The sequence below is a fragment of the Schistocerca cancellata genome, chromosome 1 (genome assembly GCF_023864275.1).
Source record: "Schistocerca cancellata isolate TAMUIC-IGC-003103 chromosome 1, iqSchCanc2.1, whole genome shotgun sequence".
Classification (NCBI taxonomy): Eukaryota; Metazoa; Arthropoda; class Insecta; order Orthoptera; family Acrididae; genus Schistocerca; species Schistocerca cancellata.
This window is the reverse complement of record NC_064626.1, coordinates 478,587,663-478,610,434: the sequence shown is the minus strand read 5'-3', so window position 1 is coordinate 478,610,434 and position 22,772 is coordinate 478,587,663. Positions and strand designations below refer to the sequence as shown.

At 42.1% G+C, this 22,772-nt stretch overlaps 1 protein-coding gene across 1 annotated transcript in view; it reads left to right on the top strand.

Annotated features, from left to right (window-relative positions):
- LOC126184297 (CLIP domain-containing serine protease HP8-like) overlaps positions 1-21,881 on the top strand; it is a 65,712-nt gene extending 43,831 nt beyond the window's left edge. Inside the window, exons 4-7 of the mRNA XM_049926708.1 lie at positions 1,857-1,962; positions 7,117-7,295; positions 9,278-9,379; positions 21,571-21,881. Of these exons, the coding sequence (XP_049782665.1) occupies positions 1,857-1,962; positions 7,117-7,295; positions 9,278-9,379; positions 21,571-21,881 (698 nt within the window). The remainder of the gene's footprint in view (positions 1-1,856; positions 1,963-7,116; positions 7,296-9,277; positions 9,380-21,570) is intronic.
- Positions 21,882-22,772: the final 891 nt, after the last annotated feature.

The following is a 22,772-nucleotide window of genomic DNA, read 5'->3' as shown; positions in this document are numbered from 1 at the left end:
TGCTTCCTGTCTTCAGTCAAGACCAATGTAAGTTAATAACTTTCAGCTTAGGAATTTCATAATAAAGAACTGCTTTTACATCTTTGGGATGTGACAGAATGAAACCAGAATGCACAGGAAGTTCTCGGAAGTAACGATTCGGTCTATCATCTCAATTCACAAATAATAACTTTCCTGGAATAAGAAGACTGCCACAGCAGTGGAATCTCTCCCGTCACTGAGCATGTGAACAAAGCTTATGTTGAGTTTGATATTCACGTCACTGATGTTACTTTGGCTGCTGTCATTCTCATAGTCATTGCGTCGTCTCCATTTTCCCTCCCACTAACATAATGAACTACGGTAGTACTCATCACATTTTCTATTGCACTACAAAAAGATAATTTGTGTTTGGCGTTGTGTCAACAACGAGGTAAGCAGACACAAACATAAGCTCTGATTAAGATGGGACGTGCTAGGAAATAGCCTGCACACGTTGCAAAGGGACAATCCCAGCATTTGCTAAATCTGGATGGCTGGATGGGTATTCAACCAGCGTCCTTCTGAATGCGAGTCCAGGGGGCTGGCCTATGAGCAACTCCAGTCGTATTATTTCAGTACAGCTTGGTCAGATGAAGTACACTGGTTTTATATACTTCGTGTTTGCCATGATTCCTGGTTGTATGACGTTATGGGCAGCTATTTGTCGAAGATGATCACATTTATCCTGTAGCCTGAATAACCGTATGTCGAGATTTTGATCGGTACTCATGGCCTTCATCTACCACTTAATAATGGCTGTATAGTTGAATACGACCAGTAGTTTACCAATAAAAGTAGTTCAGTCTCAGGCAGAGTAGTGTTATTGCTTCATAAACATACTTTTTTGTAATACTCTTTTCACATGAGAATCTAGCCATATTCAATGCAATGATTTTAATGAGAGAGAGTGTGAGGTACAATCTTGATCCGATATTGCTACTACGTTCTCCCAGATGGGATTAGTTGAGCTTACAGAAATCATGAGTAATTATGTGCACCTCTAATTGCCTTTCCCAAGCAGTGTATTTGTGTTCTCGATAGTACTAGCTGTAACCGAGCAAGTAATGAAACAACGCAACAGTAAAAAAAGAAATGTCATCAGTCTGTAGGATGGTTTCAGAACCACAGTGTTTTACTAGAAACAGCCCTATTGGAGGCAGTATCCTGTGGCACGCGGGGTAGCCTCGAGGTCTCAGGCGCCTTGCCACGGTTCGCGCGGCTCCTCCCCTTCGGAGGTTCGAGTCGTCCTTCGGGTATGGGTGTGCGTCTTGTCCTTAGCGTAAGATAGTTTAAGTTAGATTAAGTAGCGGTCAAGTCTAGGGACTGATGACCTCGGCAGTGCCGTTGGAACTTACCACCACCACCGCAGTATCCTGTTGTCTTCCTCCAGAGCTTCGAACAGACTTGACCGACCAGTTACAGAGGAACGTAAATTCAACATTGACTCCTAGAAACGCTGAAATTCGGCATTATTTCACATTAACAATCATAGCTTGAGGTTAAAGGAAGGATAGGTGACAGATAAAACTCTTAGAACTGATTAAGGATCTAATTAGAGACTTTTGGATTCGTAATTATGAACTGGGCACTGAGCCACTTAGTATTCAGCACTAAAGCTAGAAGGTAAGTTGTGGTGTATAACCTTAATGAAGAATTTCAGACTTTCTGCTATACATTAATGTATATTAAGAGAGTCAAGTCTCTCTGAGATATCGTTAATGGTTGCATGATAAACAGCAAACTGCCATTTCATGATTTCGATCTCCTAATAAAATAATTTCTAAAAGTTGTGCTGGTTTAGTGTTGTCACTGGCTGTGAGGCTGAGCATTTTCAGACGGCGGCCCCCCCGTGTTGCTGTGCGACGGCGCGCTCATCACCAGACGCTACGTGCTGACCGTGGCGCAGTGCATCATCCACAAGAACCTCAACCGCTACAAGCTGTGAGTACTCAGCACTATTCTCACTCCCAGCTGTGTGGCGTCATTGGGAGTCCGTAAGCTTACCAAAGACAGATAAACATTTGAAGTCTCGGTGGGGTTGCAACATTAGATGTGACGATGCCGTTGACTACGTGTCGTACGAAAGTTCTTTTTAAGGCGGGGCATCTGCTGAATGCCATAAGGATTCTCTGACTGCTTGAAACGCTATATGCTCTTTTAATGCTAGGGCTGGACATGACGGTTATGCAATGAAGCGATTTTCATGTGAAGCTGCTGGAAATGTATCATTCCTCTGTGAAAATCAAATCCATCAACAATCAGTAACCAGTCGGGTTTAGGGTCACCGACTAGTTAGTTGAGGTGCAGGTAGCCGCCATACTTCCTCAAAAGGGCGATGAAAGCCCCTTCAGATTAATAAAACCGGAAAACTGCGGGGACGGATTTCTGACAGGAAATGGAGGAAAAGAGGTCATATGAACATGTGTCCAGAAATGCATCGTTGCCGTGGTAGACGACGCTGACGAATTAAAGTTCAACTGACCACGTGCCGCATGTTTGTCGTGTGTTGTAGGCTGTGTGATTGATTCAGCATGGAATGGTCTGGTATTCATGTCGGGAACAAGCCGAGATGGTGAAGCAAATGGAAATGGAAGAGAGGTAGTACAGCTATACCAGAACGAGTACCCTCACAGACACCAACGGCATCACGCATCATTTCAAGTCCTTTTTGGCCGTATGTGTAATCTCTGATCCTTTCAGAGAGATGAACGTGCAGGGATCGGCGAATTGTACGCACACGACATTTGGAGGACCGGGCTGTACAGTATATTGAGACGAACTGTAGTACAAGCTGCAGACAAGTGGTCAGCCAATATGCTGTAAGCCATAGTACGATTATGTGTGTCCTCCATCAAAACCCCTACTATTGCATTCCATGGAGGCCAATTTGAACACCTGTTCTGACATGGATGCGATGAAGCTCTGTATTGCATTCTGGGACGATTCGTTGTCGTTGCACTCACGTCGCCCATTTCTGTTTGTACTTTCCTTTTTCCTCCATTTACAGTGAGCAATCCGTCCGTGCAGTTCGTCGGTTTATTAATGTTCACCCTGTATAGTCTCCTACATGCCGCTGGAGAGGGTAAAACTCTATATGCAAACAATTTTGCAGTGGTAGCCCTTTATTCTCGAATTTTCCAATGCTTTGTCTTGTGCATCAACTTGCAAGTGCCTATGGTAATAAAGACACTTGATTCGATGGTTTCATAAATGGCTGGTCAATTGGAAACGCTTTAAATGCTAATTAGTGGTAAGATACACTAGTAATCAGGCTGGGTGTACCTTCTGTAAGATGACTAAATGTACAATTCTTAATAAAGTTGTGCGTCAAGCCTACTAAATATTTGTAGCGTCAAGGATCTCTTAAAATATGTTTATCTTCTATCAGAGGTTCTTCTCGGATTTCCAAAGTCGTTGTGATCTGCTGGTGATTGCTCTTGGAGCCTCCATCACAGCCTGTCTGGCCAGTCCAAGTGTAATTCTGAGCTGTTTTAGTCTACAGTGAGACAGTGTTGTGGCGCGCCTGGGCGTCTGACTAGTAACAGCGTGCAAACCATTTAAGCGTTGTTGCTTCACGGCCTCTCGTCGGAGGTTCGAGTCCTCCCTCAGGCACCGGTGTGAGTGTTGTCCTTAGCGTCAGTTAGTTTCAGTTGGATCAAGTAGCGTGTAAGCCCATGGACCGAGGACCTCAGCAGTGTGGTCCCATAGGAACTTACCACAAATTTCCAAATTTTTCAGCCATGGCATCGTGCAGGCGCAAGTTGTGTGTTATATGGTCCAAAAAACACAGCTGGAAACAGCTACTTAGGAAACGTGTATACTAATATCATAATGCATTGTAAACTTATTTGCTGTTATTTAAGTTCTCTGAGCTAGATCCTTAAGAGAATCTTCTGTCTTTTACAAAGAACTTGCTGATATATTAATCTGAAACTTGAGTGTATTTTATACCCAAATTAGTAAGTACATCATTCGAAAAAAAAAACTTTATGAACCAGCAGTCACACAGGTAGCTATACAGATATTCTTGAAATAGCTTCATCAGAATACCCCAAGATCTTGTTCAGTGATACCACCCTCTTAGCTAAGTGGCCAGTGGATCTGACTGCCATACAATGGGCCAGAGCTCGATTCCCAGCCAGGTAGGAGATTTTCTGCGCTAGTGGATTCGATATTGTTTTGTTCGCCTCATCATTTCGTCATCATCGACACACAAGTTGCCCATTGTGGTGCCAACTGAGAAGATTTGTAACTTACCTGCTGAACTTCCCCAGGTGAGTACTCCCGGCTAACAATGCGGACAATTGTTTCATTTCACTAACAGGTTGACATGTAAATAAGACCAAAGCTTAAGAAATTCGTTTCCAGTGCGAGACACACTTTAAGGAATTCTGAAATTTTTGTGTTCCAACCCTTTAGACACACATTACTAGTAGCTTGTAATTTGTGTCGTTTTGTAAAGAGATGTCAAATGTTCACATGTGTGTGAATTCCTAAGGGACCAAACTGCTGAGGTCATCAGTCCCTAGACTTACACACTACGTAACCCTCTGTTACTCCTGCGAAAATTCGTGACATCATCACTTGCGCGGATGACTGCTGTCATTCACAAAGCAAGCGGTCTATTTGTACACTTTGAACGGTCTTTATGACTGGTTTTACAATTTTTTATTAAATATAATACATTTAATATTTGTACACAGTATAATATATTCTAACGTTTGAAACAGTTTGACCATTCGAAGAACAATATCTTCAGCTGAATTACTGATATTACATGGTCCTTCTTGTTGCTTACCGACGTACGGTTCTAAATTCAAAGTGTAAACTGTTTTTACATCAACCAATGCAAACACTTTTAACCCATACTTTGCTGGTTTGCTAGGAATATATTGCCTGAACAGACAGTTTCCTCTAAATGCCAAAAGCTGTTCGTCAACAGTAAGACATTCGCTAGGTGAAAAATATTTTTGGCAATTGTTCGTGAATAGTTCAAGTACTTATCTGATAGCAGCCAACGTGTCAATCTCTCTGCGAACACCTCTACCACGGATATTATCAAACCTCAGACATCTCAACAGAAACCTGAATCGGTTTTCACTTATGCCTAATTAACATGATTCAAGTCCGTTTCCGTTTGAGTTATCCCACAATTTCGATATACTCTTCCTAGAAAATCTCAAAGATCCGCAAAGATATAACAAGCCAATGAAAACTCTGATCTCTATCGCATCTGTTTCTTTAGCGTCCCTTTCCCTAGAGAATTTACCACGAACTTAATTGATGTATATATTAGTGCATGTTGCCGATAATACTTATTTTGTTTTCATCCAAGAACAAATTCAGAATTTCTATTTCTATCTTTTTTATACGAGCTTGATTTTTTGGTCCAGGCAAATGCCTGGATCTGCTTCTAACACTGGTAGGATATTTATTTTTCCTCCGTTTAGTTATTCCATCTTTTCCTAAACAAATGCATCCTGTTGAGTTACTTCTTCCTGTGATTCATATTCATCATTTTCTGACACTTCTTGTTCTGTTCCTGAATCATGACCGTTTTCATGAACACAATCCTCAGTCTCTGAGTCAGCGGTATCACTATGAGCATCTTCATCACTCAGCTCATTGAACCATTCCACCCATACATTAGGATCTCTACTAAACTCTGTCCGAGGTTTTTTGCCTTTGAAATTTCTTCAGCGATATAAAAATAAAGAGAATACTAGGCAGCAAGCAATAAAGTAATACAGACTTACTTTGTTTCAGATTGTGACAGCAAGGCTCACGCGGATGACAAGTGTCTTCCAGACTATAATAATGTTTCATAAACAATGTATCTTTCGTAACTGAAAGACAACAATGATTGTAATTAACAGCCGCAGAGTTAACAGAAAGATACTGGAAATAGCGCGACATGGATCCAGCCCTGTCAGACAAAATTGAGTGGGAAAGTCATGTGAATGACGAGTGTCATCCGCACGAGCAACGGAGGGTTAAACTAACGTACACTAAGAACAACACACACACACACACACACACACACACACACACACACACACACACACACATGCCCGAGGGAGGACTCGAACCTCCGGCGGGAGGGGCCGCGCATTCCGTGACATGGCGCCTAGACCGCAAGGCCATTCCGCGCGCCTGAAGAGATGTAGTCTACCATTTCTTACAGAACTTCGCTTAAAAATATCTTGGGGACGGAAACCGATATAATCATCGAGCTTTGCCTATTTACGTATCTATTACCAAACTAAGCAAAGAGTATTACGCGACATTTCTAAAGAAATAGTAGATTATGTAAAATTGCCTTGTGAGTAGTTCAGTTTCTCATGACTGATATTTTTTTTTTTTTAGCTAGAACACTATACATAACGGAAAAGAGAACTTTCAAAAGGACTGTAAGATAAAACTTTGAACATAGCTGCTAAGGTTCAGTGACTGTGTCAGAATTATATTGGAACAAATAAGCCCTCGGTCACAAATATTAAGTCACAATTGACCTGGTTTCAACGCTACTATGAGCGTCGTCTTCAGAATTAGACTAACTGTACTAAAACATATTAGAAATATAGTACATTAATAAAATTAAAGTTTGTACTGACTCGAAAAGACGCACTACTTACAAGACTCAGTCTTGTTGCAACCCTTTTTCACAGTACGAGCAGCCCTTAGCGTCTCGCCATCTCAGAACTGTTCATGACGTCGCCTTTCCGGCTTAGATCTTTTTTAGTATGTGACTTGTAAGTACTGCATCTTTTCGAGTCAGTACTAACTTTAATTTTATTAATGTACTATATACCTAATATGTTTTAGTACAGTTAGTCTAATTCTGAAGACGACGCTCATAGTAGCGTCGAAACCAGGTCAGTTTTGACTTAATATTTGTGACCGAGGGCTTATTTGTTCCAATATAGGACTGTAAGATAGTAAGTTTGACACGAGAAGTAGTACATAGGCACCAGCGGTAACAGCAAACGTATTCCATACTTAGCAGAAGATAGCAAAACTCGGGACACTACGTCTGGTAAAAAGTATTTCTCTCTGAATGATGGCAGTGACCAATGTTTTTTTTCTCCATGTCAGGGCGAGTGTACGGCTGGGCGAGTGGGACCAGCACACACGCGTGGACTGCGACGGCGACTTCTGCGTGCCTCCGGCACAGGACTTCGGAATCGAGCAGTCCATTCCGCACCCGGAGTACACCCCTAAGCTCTCCAACGACATCGCGCTGCTCAGACTCGACCGCGACGCTCCCTATTCGCGTGAGTGTTTTGCTGCTGGCTGCTCCTCCTCACAACGTCCCTGTAGCAGCACTGTCGAGCAGAGGAATGTAATGTACCGTGTCAGACTGGTAGTGTGTGTCAGACATAAACGCACCCCCCAAGCCCATTGCCAATACTAGCTGCAGAAAGAGATACACCCTGAAATGACTATGACACCAGTTGAAATTGAGACGGCTCCATTCACTGACCCCATAAATGCGCATCTGAAGCAACTCATTGTGTACAATAGTAACCAAAACAATGTATTTTGATAATTTGAGCAAACTACTGACGATGAACCACTGTTAACATTGTGGATGGACCTAGAAATGTTAGGAAGTCTGCATGAAACTCTGTCCAGAGAAATGTCAAGAAGTTAAAAAAAAAATTATTTTTTGCCATGTCAGTATATATTGCGAAATACAGGGGATGGAACAAAAATATAGAAATACCGAAAACACCCCACATTACCACGTCTGTTCGATGTAGGAAAACAGGTGGCATTCGAAATACCTTCCAGTTTACTTGGAATGGATACATACAGGTCCTGTGTGGTTTTCGAGGACTCTTACACTGTTCTTCCTGCAAAACAATGTAAAGTTCAGGTAACGAAGCCAGAGCTGGATATAGATCACGCACCCTCTGTGTAAACTGTATCACACAGGCTCCATAATACCGAGAGCTGATGACTCAGGCGGCCTTGACACATGTGACGTTTCACAAAACCAGTCCTTGACGATGTGAGCTGTGTGGAACACAGCATAATTTTCGGGGAAGAAATGTGCCCCATGGGGAGGACCTGATCAGCCAGAATAATCACATAATCCTTTGCAGTAACGCAACCTTGCAGAGTAATCATGGGACCCGTCGAACAGAACGAGATTGGTGCCTAAATCATCACCGAACTCCAGCCATGTTCCACTCTGGGACGTAAATTCGGCCAAAAGTTGGAAATGGTGTGATCTAAGAAACATCCCACCTAATAGCTTTATTCCGTTCCTCTATAGTCCTGGGTTTATGGTTTCAGCGCAACGTTTTCCTGTTAGACATTTTCATCACTGATCCATGGTTTTGGAATTCCAGTTGACCTGCCGACAGAGTTCATAAGGGCGACATTCAGTTCTACAATGATATTTATGACTGTGGTTCTCTTATTTTCCGTCATAGTCCTCTTCAATGACCGTCCGACACTGTCACTCAACACACACTTTCGCCCGTTTTGTGACTTAGAGAATGATGTTTCTCCACTTTTTGTATAAGGTGCCTCTTGAAAAACCAAACATTTCGCCTCTACTTGGTTGCGGAAGCACCCACAATAACGATCTGCCCGCCTGCGAATCCACCTAGCTCTCACATGATGTACTCACAACAGTACAGAACACTGTTCAACGTACGACTGACAGTTGCAGCGTTGTAAGGAAGTTGCACAGGTGCCTCCTCCGGTCAACCAAAACGACGCAGCCCACAGGCTTGGCTGGCGTCTGCATTTATGTTGAAACACGCCTTTATCCCGGTCTTTCCATATTTTTGTCCCTCCCTTGCAAATTTATGGGTAAGCAGGTATGCTGTACCATCCTAAAATTCCTGCTAGACACTTTATTGCCAATCCAAATCACTCAATGGAGGTGAAGTATTGTAAATAATTTTCTTTCTTTTACACATTTAAAACTTGTCCGTTGATGTCCTCTGCTCAAAGCTGCCTATGAATTCAATTTTCTTTGTTTATAGTGCCGAACTCGGGTTGGGAAGCCCATAATTCACTAGGTGTCATCAGCTTTCGTTTTCACCTTATGTATTCCCTCTTTTTGATTTTCTAATGTATAAAAATTGGCAGTTATTTTATGTATCCTGAAAACTGTTTTTATAAACAGTATCGATAAAATTTAGAATTGTTGTATTCAATAAGGATGTCTGTAGCTGGAATATTTGCTAATAATTTTGTTAATTTAATATTCTTAGAGACACATTTCTTAAAATTCCAGCTTTTATCACACCAATCTGTTTGCCGGTGGCTCCTGAGATGAGGCAGGCGACATTCGTTGGGAAGAATCTTGTTGTGGCTGGATGGGGTGACACCAGAGACGGTAAGCACCTCCATTTGTCAACTTCTGTGGAAAATGTATTCTCAATAAAGGAACAATATTATTGAAACATCCTGGCAGATTAAAACTGTGTGCCGGGCCGAGACTCGAACTCGGGACCTTTGCCTTTCGCGGGCAAGTGCTCTATCATCTGAGCTACCCAAGCACGATTCACGCCCCATCCTCATAGCTTTACTTCTGCCAGTGCTCCAGGAGAGCTTCTGCAAAGTTTGGATGGTATGAGACGAGGTACTGGAAGAAGAAAAGCTGTGAGTACGGGGCGCGAGTCGTGCTTGGGTTTCATATAGTAGACCACTTCCCCGCGAAAGGCAAAGGTCCCGAGTTCGAGTCTCGGCCCGGCACGCAGTTTTAATCTGCCAGGAAGTGTTATGTTAGCGCACACTCCGCTGCAGAGTGAAAATCTAATTCTCGAAACAATATTATTGTGTAGCGTCACCTTGGTGAACCTCGGCACTCTTATTTTGAGTTAGCTACTCATCTCGCTCAGACATTATTTATTGACTTAAATAATAGCAAAACAAAACGTACGGTATGGCGCCAATCTGAAGATTGGCAACAAATGCTCCAAATTTTAAAACGGTTCTCAACCCCTCAGAACATCTTCTTTCTCTCTTTTTCCTACTGACACCATCGTTATGGGTAAAATGGACACCATAATATGAGTATATTGGTAAGTTATTGTTGTCAGCATAGGGTAAGTAGAAAATTATTTTTATGAAATTTCTGGTCAGGGAAGTAAAGCTCGATCATCAGAATTCATGAGATTTTGAACTGCAATGGTGATGGTATTTTTAAAGATTCTGGTTGTTCACTGATATTCCTTTTTAATGTGCTCCATTCAACTTAGTTCATGATTGATTTTACTGATCCTAGTTTGATAAATCCAAGTGTGCAACCATCTTGAAATGCAATCTTATATAATGACCATAACTGTGTTTGACATAAAAGACTTCTTGGTGGTGAAACAGGTACAACTAATCTTCGATTGTTCTTGTTCAGTGTTCCATAGAGATTAACAATACATGTAATATGAAAGGTTATTTGCTCAGAATTTTAATACATTCTTTGAACGTTGTGCATGATTACATCATAGCTCTTCGCAGATAGAATAACTTTTCTCATAGATAGTATTACATCTGTTTGAGAGATTATATGCTGTAAAAAGAGTTACCAAGAAGATTTAACTGCCCTTAAAGAAATTTATGTGTTGTATTTTCAGAGGATGAGGGCCAGAGATGTATTCTGAACCAAAATTAGATTATGTAGAAGTCAGTGAAAACCATTTTCCCTGCTGCTGTTAGATTTAACTTCCCTTCAATAACATGGAAGGTACAAAGCGAAGTGAGAGTTTAGGTTAGTTCACAATTTATATGTGTTTCGTTAGTCGTTCACTGAATTTGGTGCTATTTATGTACTCTCCATGTGATCTGAATGGCTCCTACTTACACTGTTTTGCAATAAAATCCTGAAATGTCTAAATCCAATTAGAAAATTCGAACCTAAATTGTCAGGCCGAGTGCGCGTTAACGAATTTGTGGACATTGCAGTACAAGCATTTTATGACCTCACATGCAGGTTGACTGACTGTGCAAGTGACGAAATTTAATTCGTACATTTCGTGACACTGTTTTGTTATCCATCAGCATTATCTGGTTGTCGACAAAATTGTTTTGGTTAACACACCTCTCCAAAGCAAGTAATTCTGAACCAGAACCACTACATTTTACAAGGCTGAGTGCACTCTGTTTCCCTCCTATCAGGAAAAATCCTTTGCAGTACTACTCAGCTAACTTACGTACACTCTTTAGTAATTTCCGCATTAGTGTAACAAGTCTATTTCAACTTCCATTAATACATTATTTTTGTTTCATATTATTGGGCACCCGCATGAACTACGAACCTTGCTGTGGTGGGTGTCTTGTGTACCTCAGCCTTGCAAACAGCGATAACAAAGATGCAACCACAATTAAGAGTTGCCTGCTGAGGGACCAGACAAATGTATAGCTGCTGAAGAGGGAGCATCAGCATTTCCAATAGTTGCATGGACATCAGTCTTAATGATATATTGATCTTTCTTCGTAAAATCAACCAACATGGTCTTTCTGTGCTGGTACAGTGAATGGCTATAAGCAAGGAGAAACTGCAGTCTAATTTTTTTTTCTGGAAGCATTCAGTTCCACTGCATGATTGTATGATGATGACATCCACTTGGGTAATATATTCAGGAGATAAAATAGACTACTATTCGATCCCCTGGGGGCGGACTACTCAGGAGGATTTAGTCATCAGGAGAAACAAAACTGGAATTCTGAGGATCGGAGCTTGGAATGATAGATGCTGTAAGCTAATAGGAAAGTAAGTTAGAAAATCTGAAAATGAAAACAGGTAAGTTGAAGTTAGATAAGTTCAGTGACAGATTGGACTGGACTTCTGGTCAGGTGAGAACTGGGTCATAAAAAAATGACGACAGTAGGAATGTGGGTAATCTACCATGAATGGCACAGTGAATACATTATCATTTTCAAGATACATAGTGCTGTGACCCACCACAGCAGTGAAAGATTACATGCCAACTAGCGCTTCAGATAATGACTAGATTGAAAGAATGTATGAAGAGAGAAATGAAATTATTCAGATAGGTTAGGGAGAGAAAAACTTAATAGTCATGGGGAACTAGAATTTGCTAGTAGGAAGAAGAAAAGGAAAAAGAGTGGGTGAAACTGGACTGGGGTATATGTTGAAAGAGGAAGCAGCCTGGTAGGATTTAGCTCAGAGCATAAATTAGTCGTTACTAACACTTGGTTTAAGAATCCTGAATGAAGATTGTATATGTGGAAGGGACCTGGAGACCTCGGAAGGTTTCAGATTAATTAGAGAGAGATTTTGGAATCACATTTTAAACTGTCCACCATTTGCAGTGACTGATGTGGTATCTGAACAATATCTATTGTTTACGAATTGTAGATTAAAACTACAGAAATTGATAAAAGGTAGACAATTAAGGTGATGGGACCTGGATAAGTTGAAATAACCAGAGGTTGTTTAGGGTTTGAGGTGGAGCATTAGGCTACGATTGACTGAAACAGGGAAAAGAATATAGTAAAAGACGATGGGTAACTTTGAGAGAGGTAGTGAAGGCAGTAGAGTTTCAGATAGGTAAAAGACGGACCAAATTGAAATCCTTGGCTATCACAAGAGATATTGAATGTAATTGATATAAGGAGTATAGTATCCTTGTCGAGAGTCTTGTATCATAGGAAGCAAGGGAGAGGATGTTACTATGGGTGGCTGGTATCCTCTTTCTGTAACACAAATGCATACGTGGATTAACACGTTCTTTATTTACATGAACAGAATGCTGATACTTAACATTAATAGAGTCCATGTGTTGTGGTACAAGCTCATCCGTAATAGTCTTCTTGCGGACAATATCGGTAATCTTACTACAGTCTGACGCTACGTACTGCTGTAGCCTGCAATAACTATAACCGCTCCATGAGTGTAGTGACAGACACGAACCTGCAGTGCGAGTTACTGCGTCACTGACTTAGCCAATGAGCGTGTGGCATTGAGTTAGTGCTTGAGGCCCCTGGCCAGAGGCGGCGAACTAAATAATTGTGGTCGAGAGAGCATTGGTGGCGTGTTACTTGTGTGTCTTTGCCCTCTTTCCTGATAGGCACACTTGATCCAGCGCCTACTATCGATCTTCACGCTACATATTTGCTGGCCGGCGTGCTGGCGACAGCTTATGCTAGCACATCCCCCCCCCCCCCCCTCGAAATGCCGCACCGTTTTTGTGTATGGAGGATGTGAGCGACAATGGGGAGGGAGGCAGGCAGGCCGCTGGGCGTAGAGATGAGCCGGGAGCCATAGTTGTGGAGGACGGCACACTCCGGACTGTACCCCTCCAACTGGCTCTCGAGGCAACAGGAACATTCTTCAGAAAACTGCTGCCAGGGCACACGACCCGACCTGAGGTGGTGTCCCGGTGCGATGACGACGACAGCGACTGCGATGGCAGGTCCAGACCCATCGGGTCGGCGAGTGGGGACGGCGGGGGCGGGGGCGAGAGCGCATCGTCCATCTGCTCCTCCTGGGGTGCCTGGTGGCACCAGCGGTCGGCTACGAAGGCCGTGTGGGCCCATAAGGCCATGAATCTGGGGGAAGAAAAGCAGCAGAATCACGGGGCAAATGACACCCACGAATTTGGTTGTGGTGGCGGTGCAGCAAACCATCGGGACCTGCAATCGAGTATATAACAGAGTCAATATGTACCTGGATCACGCCTCTTTCCTAGCGCCTACAGTTGCCATATGCCCTAAGAAAAACAAGATCGCGCGGCGCAAAGCGATACTTGTGAACCATTGGCACCGCCAGATGCTGCGGTGAGTGTAGCAAGTGGAGCAGCGTCCGCTGGTGGCGCCCATACAGAAGTTCCGCTGGTGATAGTCCGTCTCATGGGTGGGAGCGTTACAAGGAGAGAAAGAGCTGCAGCGCCTTCACCATTAGAGTGGGGGTGAAATGGAGCACTTGTTAGGTGACAAATGCCGTTTTGTTCACAAAACTGTGCAAAATCGCGCGAAATGAACTGTGGTCCATTGACTAACATTTGTGCTTCTGGTAAACCTTCTATGCAGAATATGGAGGACAATAGTGCTACATGGTATGGTGGGAGCAATAGGCACCGTAAATGGGAAATTGCTAAAAGGGTCTACCACTATGTGCCAAAGAGTGTCCCAAAACGGCCCTGCAAAGTCAATGTGCACTCGTTGCCATGGCAATTGCGTCTGCGGTCAAGCTGAGAAGGTCTGTGGCGGACCGGATTGGTTTTCCGCGCATGCGCGACACTGTGACGTCAAGTGGGCGCGATCGATCAAAGGTCGACTCTACCCGACAAATCGGGGCCTGGTTAAACTTATCGGCCAATATGGCACCCATATCATATTGCCCAAAGATTTGCAATACTTGGGGAAGTGATGAATCAGAGTACTTTAAGATCTCTTCACATATTCTTCTATCTGGGATACTGAATATTATTGCATCCCGTATCATGAGATCACTCTAAAAGTTGCTATAACTACACTTAAATTTAAACTTTCTAGTCATGCCCGTTAATTCTGTGTGCCACTGACGGTACATCTGTTCCGGTTTTTTCTGCAAACGAAATGACTGATATCTAGCTGCATCTACTTGGACTTGCTGGTCATAACACTGAGTTAATGCAATGATCACTTGGTCGAAGGTGAGTTCTTCGGGAGACGTAGATGGAAATAGCTTTTGTATTGAGCTGAACACTGCAGACCCCGCTATCGAAAGGAAGTATTGAACACAGTGAACTCGACAATGTGGCTGGTAATGAGTCAGGTATTCGTGCCATTTCTCTTCTTCATCCAACAGTGGTATGCTGGTCGGCGGCACGTGTTGGGCTGGCTTGTTGGTCGGTTGTGCTGACGACGCAGCTTGTGCAACCAGTCGTCGCTGTACCGTCGTCAGTAGTTGGTTCTGAAACTGAAAAGCTTGTGTTACATCCATCACATTGGCCGCCTGCGGCTGTGGCGTGAGGGCAGAGGTGGGAGGGGCAGAGAATTCATGATTCACAAAAATACGTTACAGCAAAAAGCAAGCAAAGGCTCTGAAAAGAGAAATTAGATCAGTTCATCGGTTCTCCTCTTGGAATACATGCAAGAAAACAACAAGTCAGCAAATAGAAACGAGCACCTCAGCAAGCTATAACACAAGAGAAGCAAGCAAACTCATCGTCCAAGTTGATTATTTCGATCGTCACTTAATTATCCTCGACGCCACTGTAGTAATCTCATTGCCACTGTAGTATCCTCGTCGCTACTTTAAAGTCTTCTACTGTAGGAAGCAAGGGAGAGGATGCTATTATGAGTCGTCGGTATCCTCTTTCTGCAACACAAATGCACCTGTGGATAAACACGTTCTTTATTTACATGAACAGACAGCTGCTACTTAACTTTAATAGAGTCTCTGTGTCCGCAGCTCGTGGTCGTGCGGTAGCGTTCTCGCTTCCCGCGCCCGGGTTCGATTCCCGGCAGGGTCAGGGATTTTCTCTGCCTCGTGATGACTGGGTGTTGTGTGATGTCCTTAGGTTAGTTACGTTTAAGTAGTTCTAGGGGACTGATGACCTCCGATGTAAGTCCCATAGTGCTCAGAGCCATTTTTTTTTACAAAAAAACCGGAGAAACTAGTAGAAGCTAACCTCAGAGTAGATAAATCAGTTCAGAATCTGGAGAAAAATTAGGAACACACGAGGCCATGCTGACCCTGTGTCTTACCTTCGAATACAGGTTAAGGAGAGGCGAACCTACGTTCATAACATTTACAGATTTGGAGAAAGCTTTTGACAATGTCGAATGGAATACACAGTTTAAAATTTGGAAGATGGCAGGACTAAAATACAGGGAGCGAGGAGCCATACACAGGTACAGAAAGGAGATGGTAGTTATGAGTTGAGGGGCATGAAAGGGAAGCATTGGTTCAGAAGGAAGTGAGACATGGTTGTTGTGTGTTTGCAAGCGTTTTTCAGTCTGTACACTGAGCAAGCAAGTAAATGAATCCAAGGAGAAATTTGGAGAGGGAACTAAAGTTCAGAGAGAAATAAGGAATTTCAGGTTATCTGATGATATTGTCATTCTGAGACAGAGCAATTGGATGGAGCGGGCAGTGTTTTAAAAGGAGGATATAAGATGAACATTAACAAAAGCAAAAAAAAAGGAAAGGTAAAGGTACTGGAATGCAGTCAAATTCAATAAGTTGAAGCTGAAGGGACTAGATCTGGAAATGAGACAGTAAGAGTAGTAGATGTGTTTTACTATTTGGGGAGTGAAACGATATAAAAAGTAGAATGGAAGTGGCAAGAAAAGGTTTTCTGAAGAGGAGACTTGTGAACATCGAAAACAATTTTATCTGTTAGGATGTCTTTTCTGAGGGTAGTTATCTGGAGGGTTGTATGGAAGTGAAATAAGGAAGATAAACAGTTTGGGCAAGAAGAAAATAGAAATATACGAATGTGGTGCTACAGAAGAATGATGAAGATTAGATGGCTTGATAATATAAAAATCGAGGAGTAACTTAAAGAATTGGTAAGAAAAGAAAAGTGTGGCATAACTTGAAAAGATAGGATTGGTTGATAGGGCACATTCTGAAAAATCAAGGTAACATTATTTTTGTATTGGAGGGTAGTGTGGTGAGCAAAATTGAAGAGAAAGACCAAGGGATGAATACGATAAGCAAGTTCAAAGGAATTTGGTTTGCAGTAGTTATTCAGAGATGAAGGGTCTTGCACAGGATAGAGTAACAAGGAGAGCTGCATCAAACCAATCTTTAGACTGAAGACAACAACAAGTCTTTGGTAGACAGTGCGGTGAAATTAGAGAAAGTGCAGATAAGTGATGTCTCTGAATTTTTATGTGAAAACTTTTCAGTCTATTTAAGTAAAAAATGTTATTAACATATTACATTTTTATTCTTCAAGTCTATATATTTATTTGTCAACTTAGCGCTCTGGCGACGAACACATTTCGCCCAACAAGAGACCAGTTTGTTGACCCAGTCACGGTAGAATATTTAAGTTTTTGATAGAGTCACAACATTTGCTTGCACCGCTTTATCAAGTGAAACCCTCGAAGGTGTTCTTTATGATTTATAAACGAATGAAAATCAGATGGTGTCAAGTCGGAACTGTATGGAAGATGATCAGTGAAACTGAACCCAAGGCATCGGACTGTTGCAGATGTCGCAGTGCTCGTGCGTGGCATGGCTTTGTCATACTGAAGGGAGTGAATTCTCCATGTGTGGAAGAATAGTTTGAATTCACGCTTTCAGTTTTCTGAGCTGTTTATCACGCACTGACACAGTTTCGCTAACCCCGCTCCCCCCTCATGTTACGCCTTACACTTCAGAGCCCTGTAGCGGCTGAGGGCTGCAAATATGTAGACATCAAGAACAAAAATGTGTAATGTTAATAATGTTTGGTTTATTTCGAAAGCTTTCCCGTTATAAGTTCTGTTTTTCAGTAAGGTTTTGTACATCTTTTCACTGGACCCGAAATCACTTGGACAATAAAACAAAAAGTCTGGAAGAATTTTTTCATAATAAAGCTGTTTCGTAAAGTAATTGAAGCATTTATGGTAACTTCTACACATCGTTAGGAATACCCTATTCGTGCACTAAGACTTTTTGTATTTCTTTTTAAGCTTAGTTGCTCGTACTCTGTCTCTTGTCGTTCTTACGTTTAGGTAACAGTTCTATGCTGTACAGTATGATATATGATGTATTAATGTGAGAGTACGTAGTAGATGAAGCTCAGTCACACAGAACCACTGCTTTCCACGTGAGTGGCGACGGAGTAGCTGCTCGGTCTAGGGCGCCTTGCCACGGTTCGCGCAGCTACCCACGTCGGAGGTTCGAGTCCACTCTCTGACATGGGTGTGTGTGTTGTCCTTAGCGTAAGTTAGTTTAAGTCAGATTAAGTAGTGTGTAAGCCTAGGGACCGGTGACCTCAGCAGTTTGGTCCCATTAAAACTTACCACAAATTTCGAAATTTTTCCATGTGACTGGTACATTGTGGGTGTAAAACAATGGTTGTACGTCACGTTATTACCTATAGTCAGTTCTTCTAAGGCAGATAAGGCAATCGAAACAGCTAATGGGGTGGTACAATCTACCATGTCACACTCTGTGCACACTTAGAAACACCAATGTGCTGGTTTGATTGCGTAGGTGCACTTTATTTAACACCGTAGAAATCGCCTTGTCTTTCCAAAGCTGTTTGTGACATAGCTATAAGTAACACACACATTAACCTAAGTAGTTCGTAGCTTTTTGCTAAACATCGCCACTGTATGTTTTATGCAATGTCGTTACTGCTGTTCAAGAGAAAGTATTCTTCGTGCATGAAAAGGGTCGCAAGAACGTTTATTTAGTTCAAGACTAAATAAAAGCAAATCAACTACTACCCAGTTTCTTCCGTTTTATTATTGTATTATTAAAATCAGCAAGATATATAAATTTCCCTAAAGACTGATTCCTGCTGTCTTGGAGAACAAACTGAGGACAGGGACCCATGTCCGGAAAGTCCTCTAACGATGCTATAGAGCATGCAAACCATAGCGGACAACGGCTACTTCTAAACGTCCCTTTCGACGACAAAGGAGAATTCTTATGCTCTACAGTATTGTGACGGGCGTAGGCGCGATTGTTGCAATCTGACGACTTAAATACTGACGGTCCCATCGTGAGGAATTCCATTTAGTAAACGTAAACTTAATCCATAGTAGGCTGCAATGAGGTGTTCATTTAATCGTGGGATAAGCTAATTTCGACTAAGCGTCATTGTCAAGTACAATTGTAATATTTGTATTTCATGTCATTTTCAAATCAGTCTTAATTACAAGTACGAAGTAGCCATTTTCCCTTTATTTTAACATCGTATTCAGAAGTTTGCTCTCTGTGCAACAACATGTTGTTGTACGTAGAGAGAACTTCTGAATACGATGTTAGAAGGTGTCCCTGTAGTACGGATCCTTTGGTAAAATGACGGAATATGACTATTTCTTACTTGTAATTAAGTGTGATTTGAAAATGACATGAAACATAGATGTTACAAATGTGCTTGACAATGAGGTTTAATCGAAAAAAGCTAACCGCACGATTAAATGAACATCGCACTACAGCCTGCTACGGGCCATGTTTACGATTACTAAGTTTGTGGAAGCTGTGGATCCTCACAAAGACAAAACTTTAAGTTCCGTTTAGGTCTGTTAGGGCACAAACATACAATAGCTGCAGAATAGGCGGGACAGCACGAGATGTTCATCCTTGTCCTGTAGCGACATTAGACGCTGCAGGCATGGTTTGTTATCCCCAAAGACACCCTTCACAACCTGTCGAAGTTGGTCGGTGTCGTTTCGTTACACCCTGTCTGTATATTCGCTCCTCACTACACCACAGCAACTTTTAGAAGTATATTACAGTTTTTGAATCACGGTCCTACGTTAAATCAAGCTTTCCAATGACACAACTCAAACTGTACCACGTCCTTCGAATGCAGATAAATGTTGATAGTAGAAGTGTGTAACGACAACTAATTTCTCAGGCATAGTATAACAGAGAGTTGCCGGAACACTAAGTTACGTCTGAACGGAGCGTTAATGTGTGCCTCTGCATCTATACTCCGAAAACCACTGTAAAGCATATAACAAAGGTATTTTGCATTGTGCCTCCAATTAACGTTTCCTGCCTCTCCATCTGTGTTGGAGCTCAGGAAGGATGACTGGCTACGTAGCTCCGTGCGGTCTGTAGTTGAGCTAAACTTGCCTTTCCTGTGCTACGGTAACGGTACGTAGGAGGCTGTAGCGTATTCTCAGATTTCTCAGTTAATACGGATTCTTGAAACTACGTTAGCAAACTTTAGCGGGAGACTTGTTTATCTTCAAGCGTCTGCCAATTTAGGTTTTTCGGTATTCCCAATACTCACTGCCTAGGCCAAACAGACCTGTCCCGTTACGTGCTACCCTTCTTTGCATACGTCCAGTACCCTCTGTTCTATTTCCTGTGGATCCAGTATTGTTGAACAGTAATCGAAGAAGGGTCGAGCGAGTTATTTATAACTAATTTCTTTTGTAGACCGATTTTATTTTTCCAGTGTCCTATCAATGAACCGATGTTGGCCATGTTTTACCTTTGACTGAACCTCTGCATTGCATTTCATGTCCCCACAAACTGTTACACCCAGTTTTAAGATGACTGATTCTTGTTGTGACTCACTGATATTACTGTGAAGAGATATACATTTTATGCTTTCTCAGTCCATAATTTTATTTTTCTGTACATTTAAAGCAAATTGCTAATCCTTATACCACACTGAAATCTTATTAAGAATCTGCAAGGATGTTTGAAAGGTTCTGTGACAGCACATCTGATTATTTAGTGGAAACTACACAGTAATGCTACTAGGCAGTTGCCTGTGATTGTAAAGTGCATGGCGTAGGTTACCTTATACCGTTAGTAGTCGTTCGCTTTCCTGTTCCTTTCACAAATGGAGCTATGAAGAAATGACTGTCTGTGCCTTCGTACGAGCCAGATTTCTCATCTTCTCTTCGTGGTTCGTACTCGAAATCTAAACTGACTTCAGTAGACTAGAACTGAAGTCAGCCGCAAATGCCGGGTCTCCAAACTGTCTCAATGGTGCTTCGTGAAAGGAACATCGTCTGCCCACCAGAGATTGGTATATGAGTTCACAGAGCATGTCTGTAACGCATCTTTATCGAACCTCCTGGTAACAAATCTAGCAGAACGCTGAATTGCTTCAATGTGTTTCCTTTAATTTGACCTGATGTAGATCCCAAACACTCAAGCAATACTCAAGAATCGGTCACACTAATATTGTATTCTCTGTCTCCTTTGTAGATCAGTTACGCTTTCATCTAATTTTCCCAATAAAGCAAAAAGGACCATTCACCTTCCCTGCTACTGACGTGAGGTCCCTATTCTATTTCATACCGTTTTGCAACGCCAAGACATTTAATCGACGTAACTGCTTCAGGCAGCACACCACTGATACTGCAGGTTTGTTTTTCTTACTTATCCACATTAACTCACATTTTTCCTACAAACAGAGCCAGGTACAATTCGAGACACCAAATAGACATTCTGTCTCACTTATCCTGAATCGTCTAACAGTCACTCGATGTCGACACTTTCCCTTATGCTACAGCATTATCTGCGAACAGTCTCAGACACCTGCTCATTGTGTTAGTCAGACTGGTCCTGTCGCAATTTCCATTGGGCTCTCTTGACAGTAACCTTGTCTCTGACGAACACTCACAGCCAGGACCCTGTACTAGGTTATATTATGTAAGTATCTGAGCCACTCACGTATCTAGGAACCAGTTCTGTTTGCTTGGACGTTCTTTAATGGTGTGTAGTTGGGCACTGTATCAAATGCTTTCAGGAATTCTGGGAATATGGAATCTCCCTGTTGCCCTTCAGCTACGGTTCACAGGATATTGTGTGGGAACAGGGCCAGCTGAGTTTTCGCATAAGTGATGCTTTTAAATTCGTGTTGACTTATCAAAAGACGTTTCAGTGTCTCAAGGAAATCTCTTATATGTCCATGTTTTGGTTAAAAAGTACATGTTGGCTTACAGATTACAACACCCCAGTGAAGCTGTACATACAGCAGCCGGTGGTGGACGAGCAGACTTGCCAGCAGCGGTACTCACGCTGGAACCGGCACATCATGCCGTCTCACATATGTGCCGGCAGCAAGGAAGGCAACAACTCCTGCTACGGCAGAAGTGGCAGCCCACTCATGGCCTTCGAGGGCCAACCACCCAGGGGTGTCCTCATCGGCGTTCCCTCGTTTGGCCCCAGAGTGTGCAACAAAGTGGACACTCCCACTGTCTACACCCGTGTCTCGTCCTTCCTCACCTGGATACTTGACAACATTAGACCTTAACGTTACACACCACACCACATCATACCATACAACACATCATTTTAGTCTGTCATCATGTGCATCGTTTGAGTGGATACATACAGAAAAGTAAATCAACTCTCAAGATACTAATGTTCGCCTCAGCGACATTGCAAATGAAGAGATGTTAACTCAAAGTATGATCTGCTGTCACGCTGTTTCTCACCATTTCCTTTAAGAAATTCATAGCTTCATTATTAAATTTCCTCTCATTGGTATCGTTATACCTAATTTTATTCTTAAATTTTTTGTAGATTTTTGCCTACAACATACATTTACAACAAATTACCACAAAAGGAAGAAAAACGAAATACATTTGCTATGTGATCTACATGTGTTGAGTGGACTGAGATGATGATTATGACAGAAGTTTATCTGTAACGTTTTATGAAATCCATTCTGTGAAAAGTAAAATTTGTTAAATTTCTGATAACTCCAAAACAGGAGTTTTAGTGCCAACTCAGACGCCAGAGCTTGAAAGCAGTAATCTAGAGGAACAAGTGATTGACTGTAAATGAATACTGTACTGCCGAAATTATTGCTGTATCACCTGGCACAACACACTATTCTATTCAGCAATACAGCTAAGTTGTCCTTGTTTCTTCTGCCTCTTCAAGTTCCAGTTTCAAGAATTTAATTTGATCTAGTTGTTCAGACTCACAGGTTTTACATCACCAAAGACTGGATTGCTTTGATCATATTTTTGTAGTTCATGATCTCAGAAAAGATGTTTATTTGCGACACTTTATTAATTATTTACACCACTTTTTGGATCATTGTCAGAATGTACATTCTCTCATTTCCTGTGATACTGTTTGCTGATGGAATGTGTCGATGCGTTCTCAATCAGGCAAAGTAATTTTGAACGTTAAA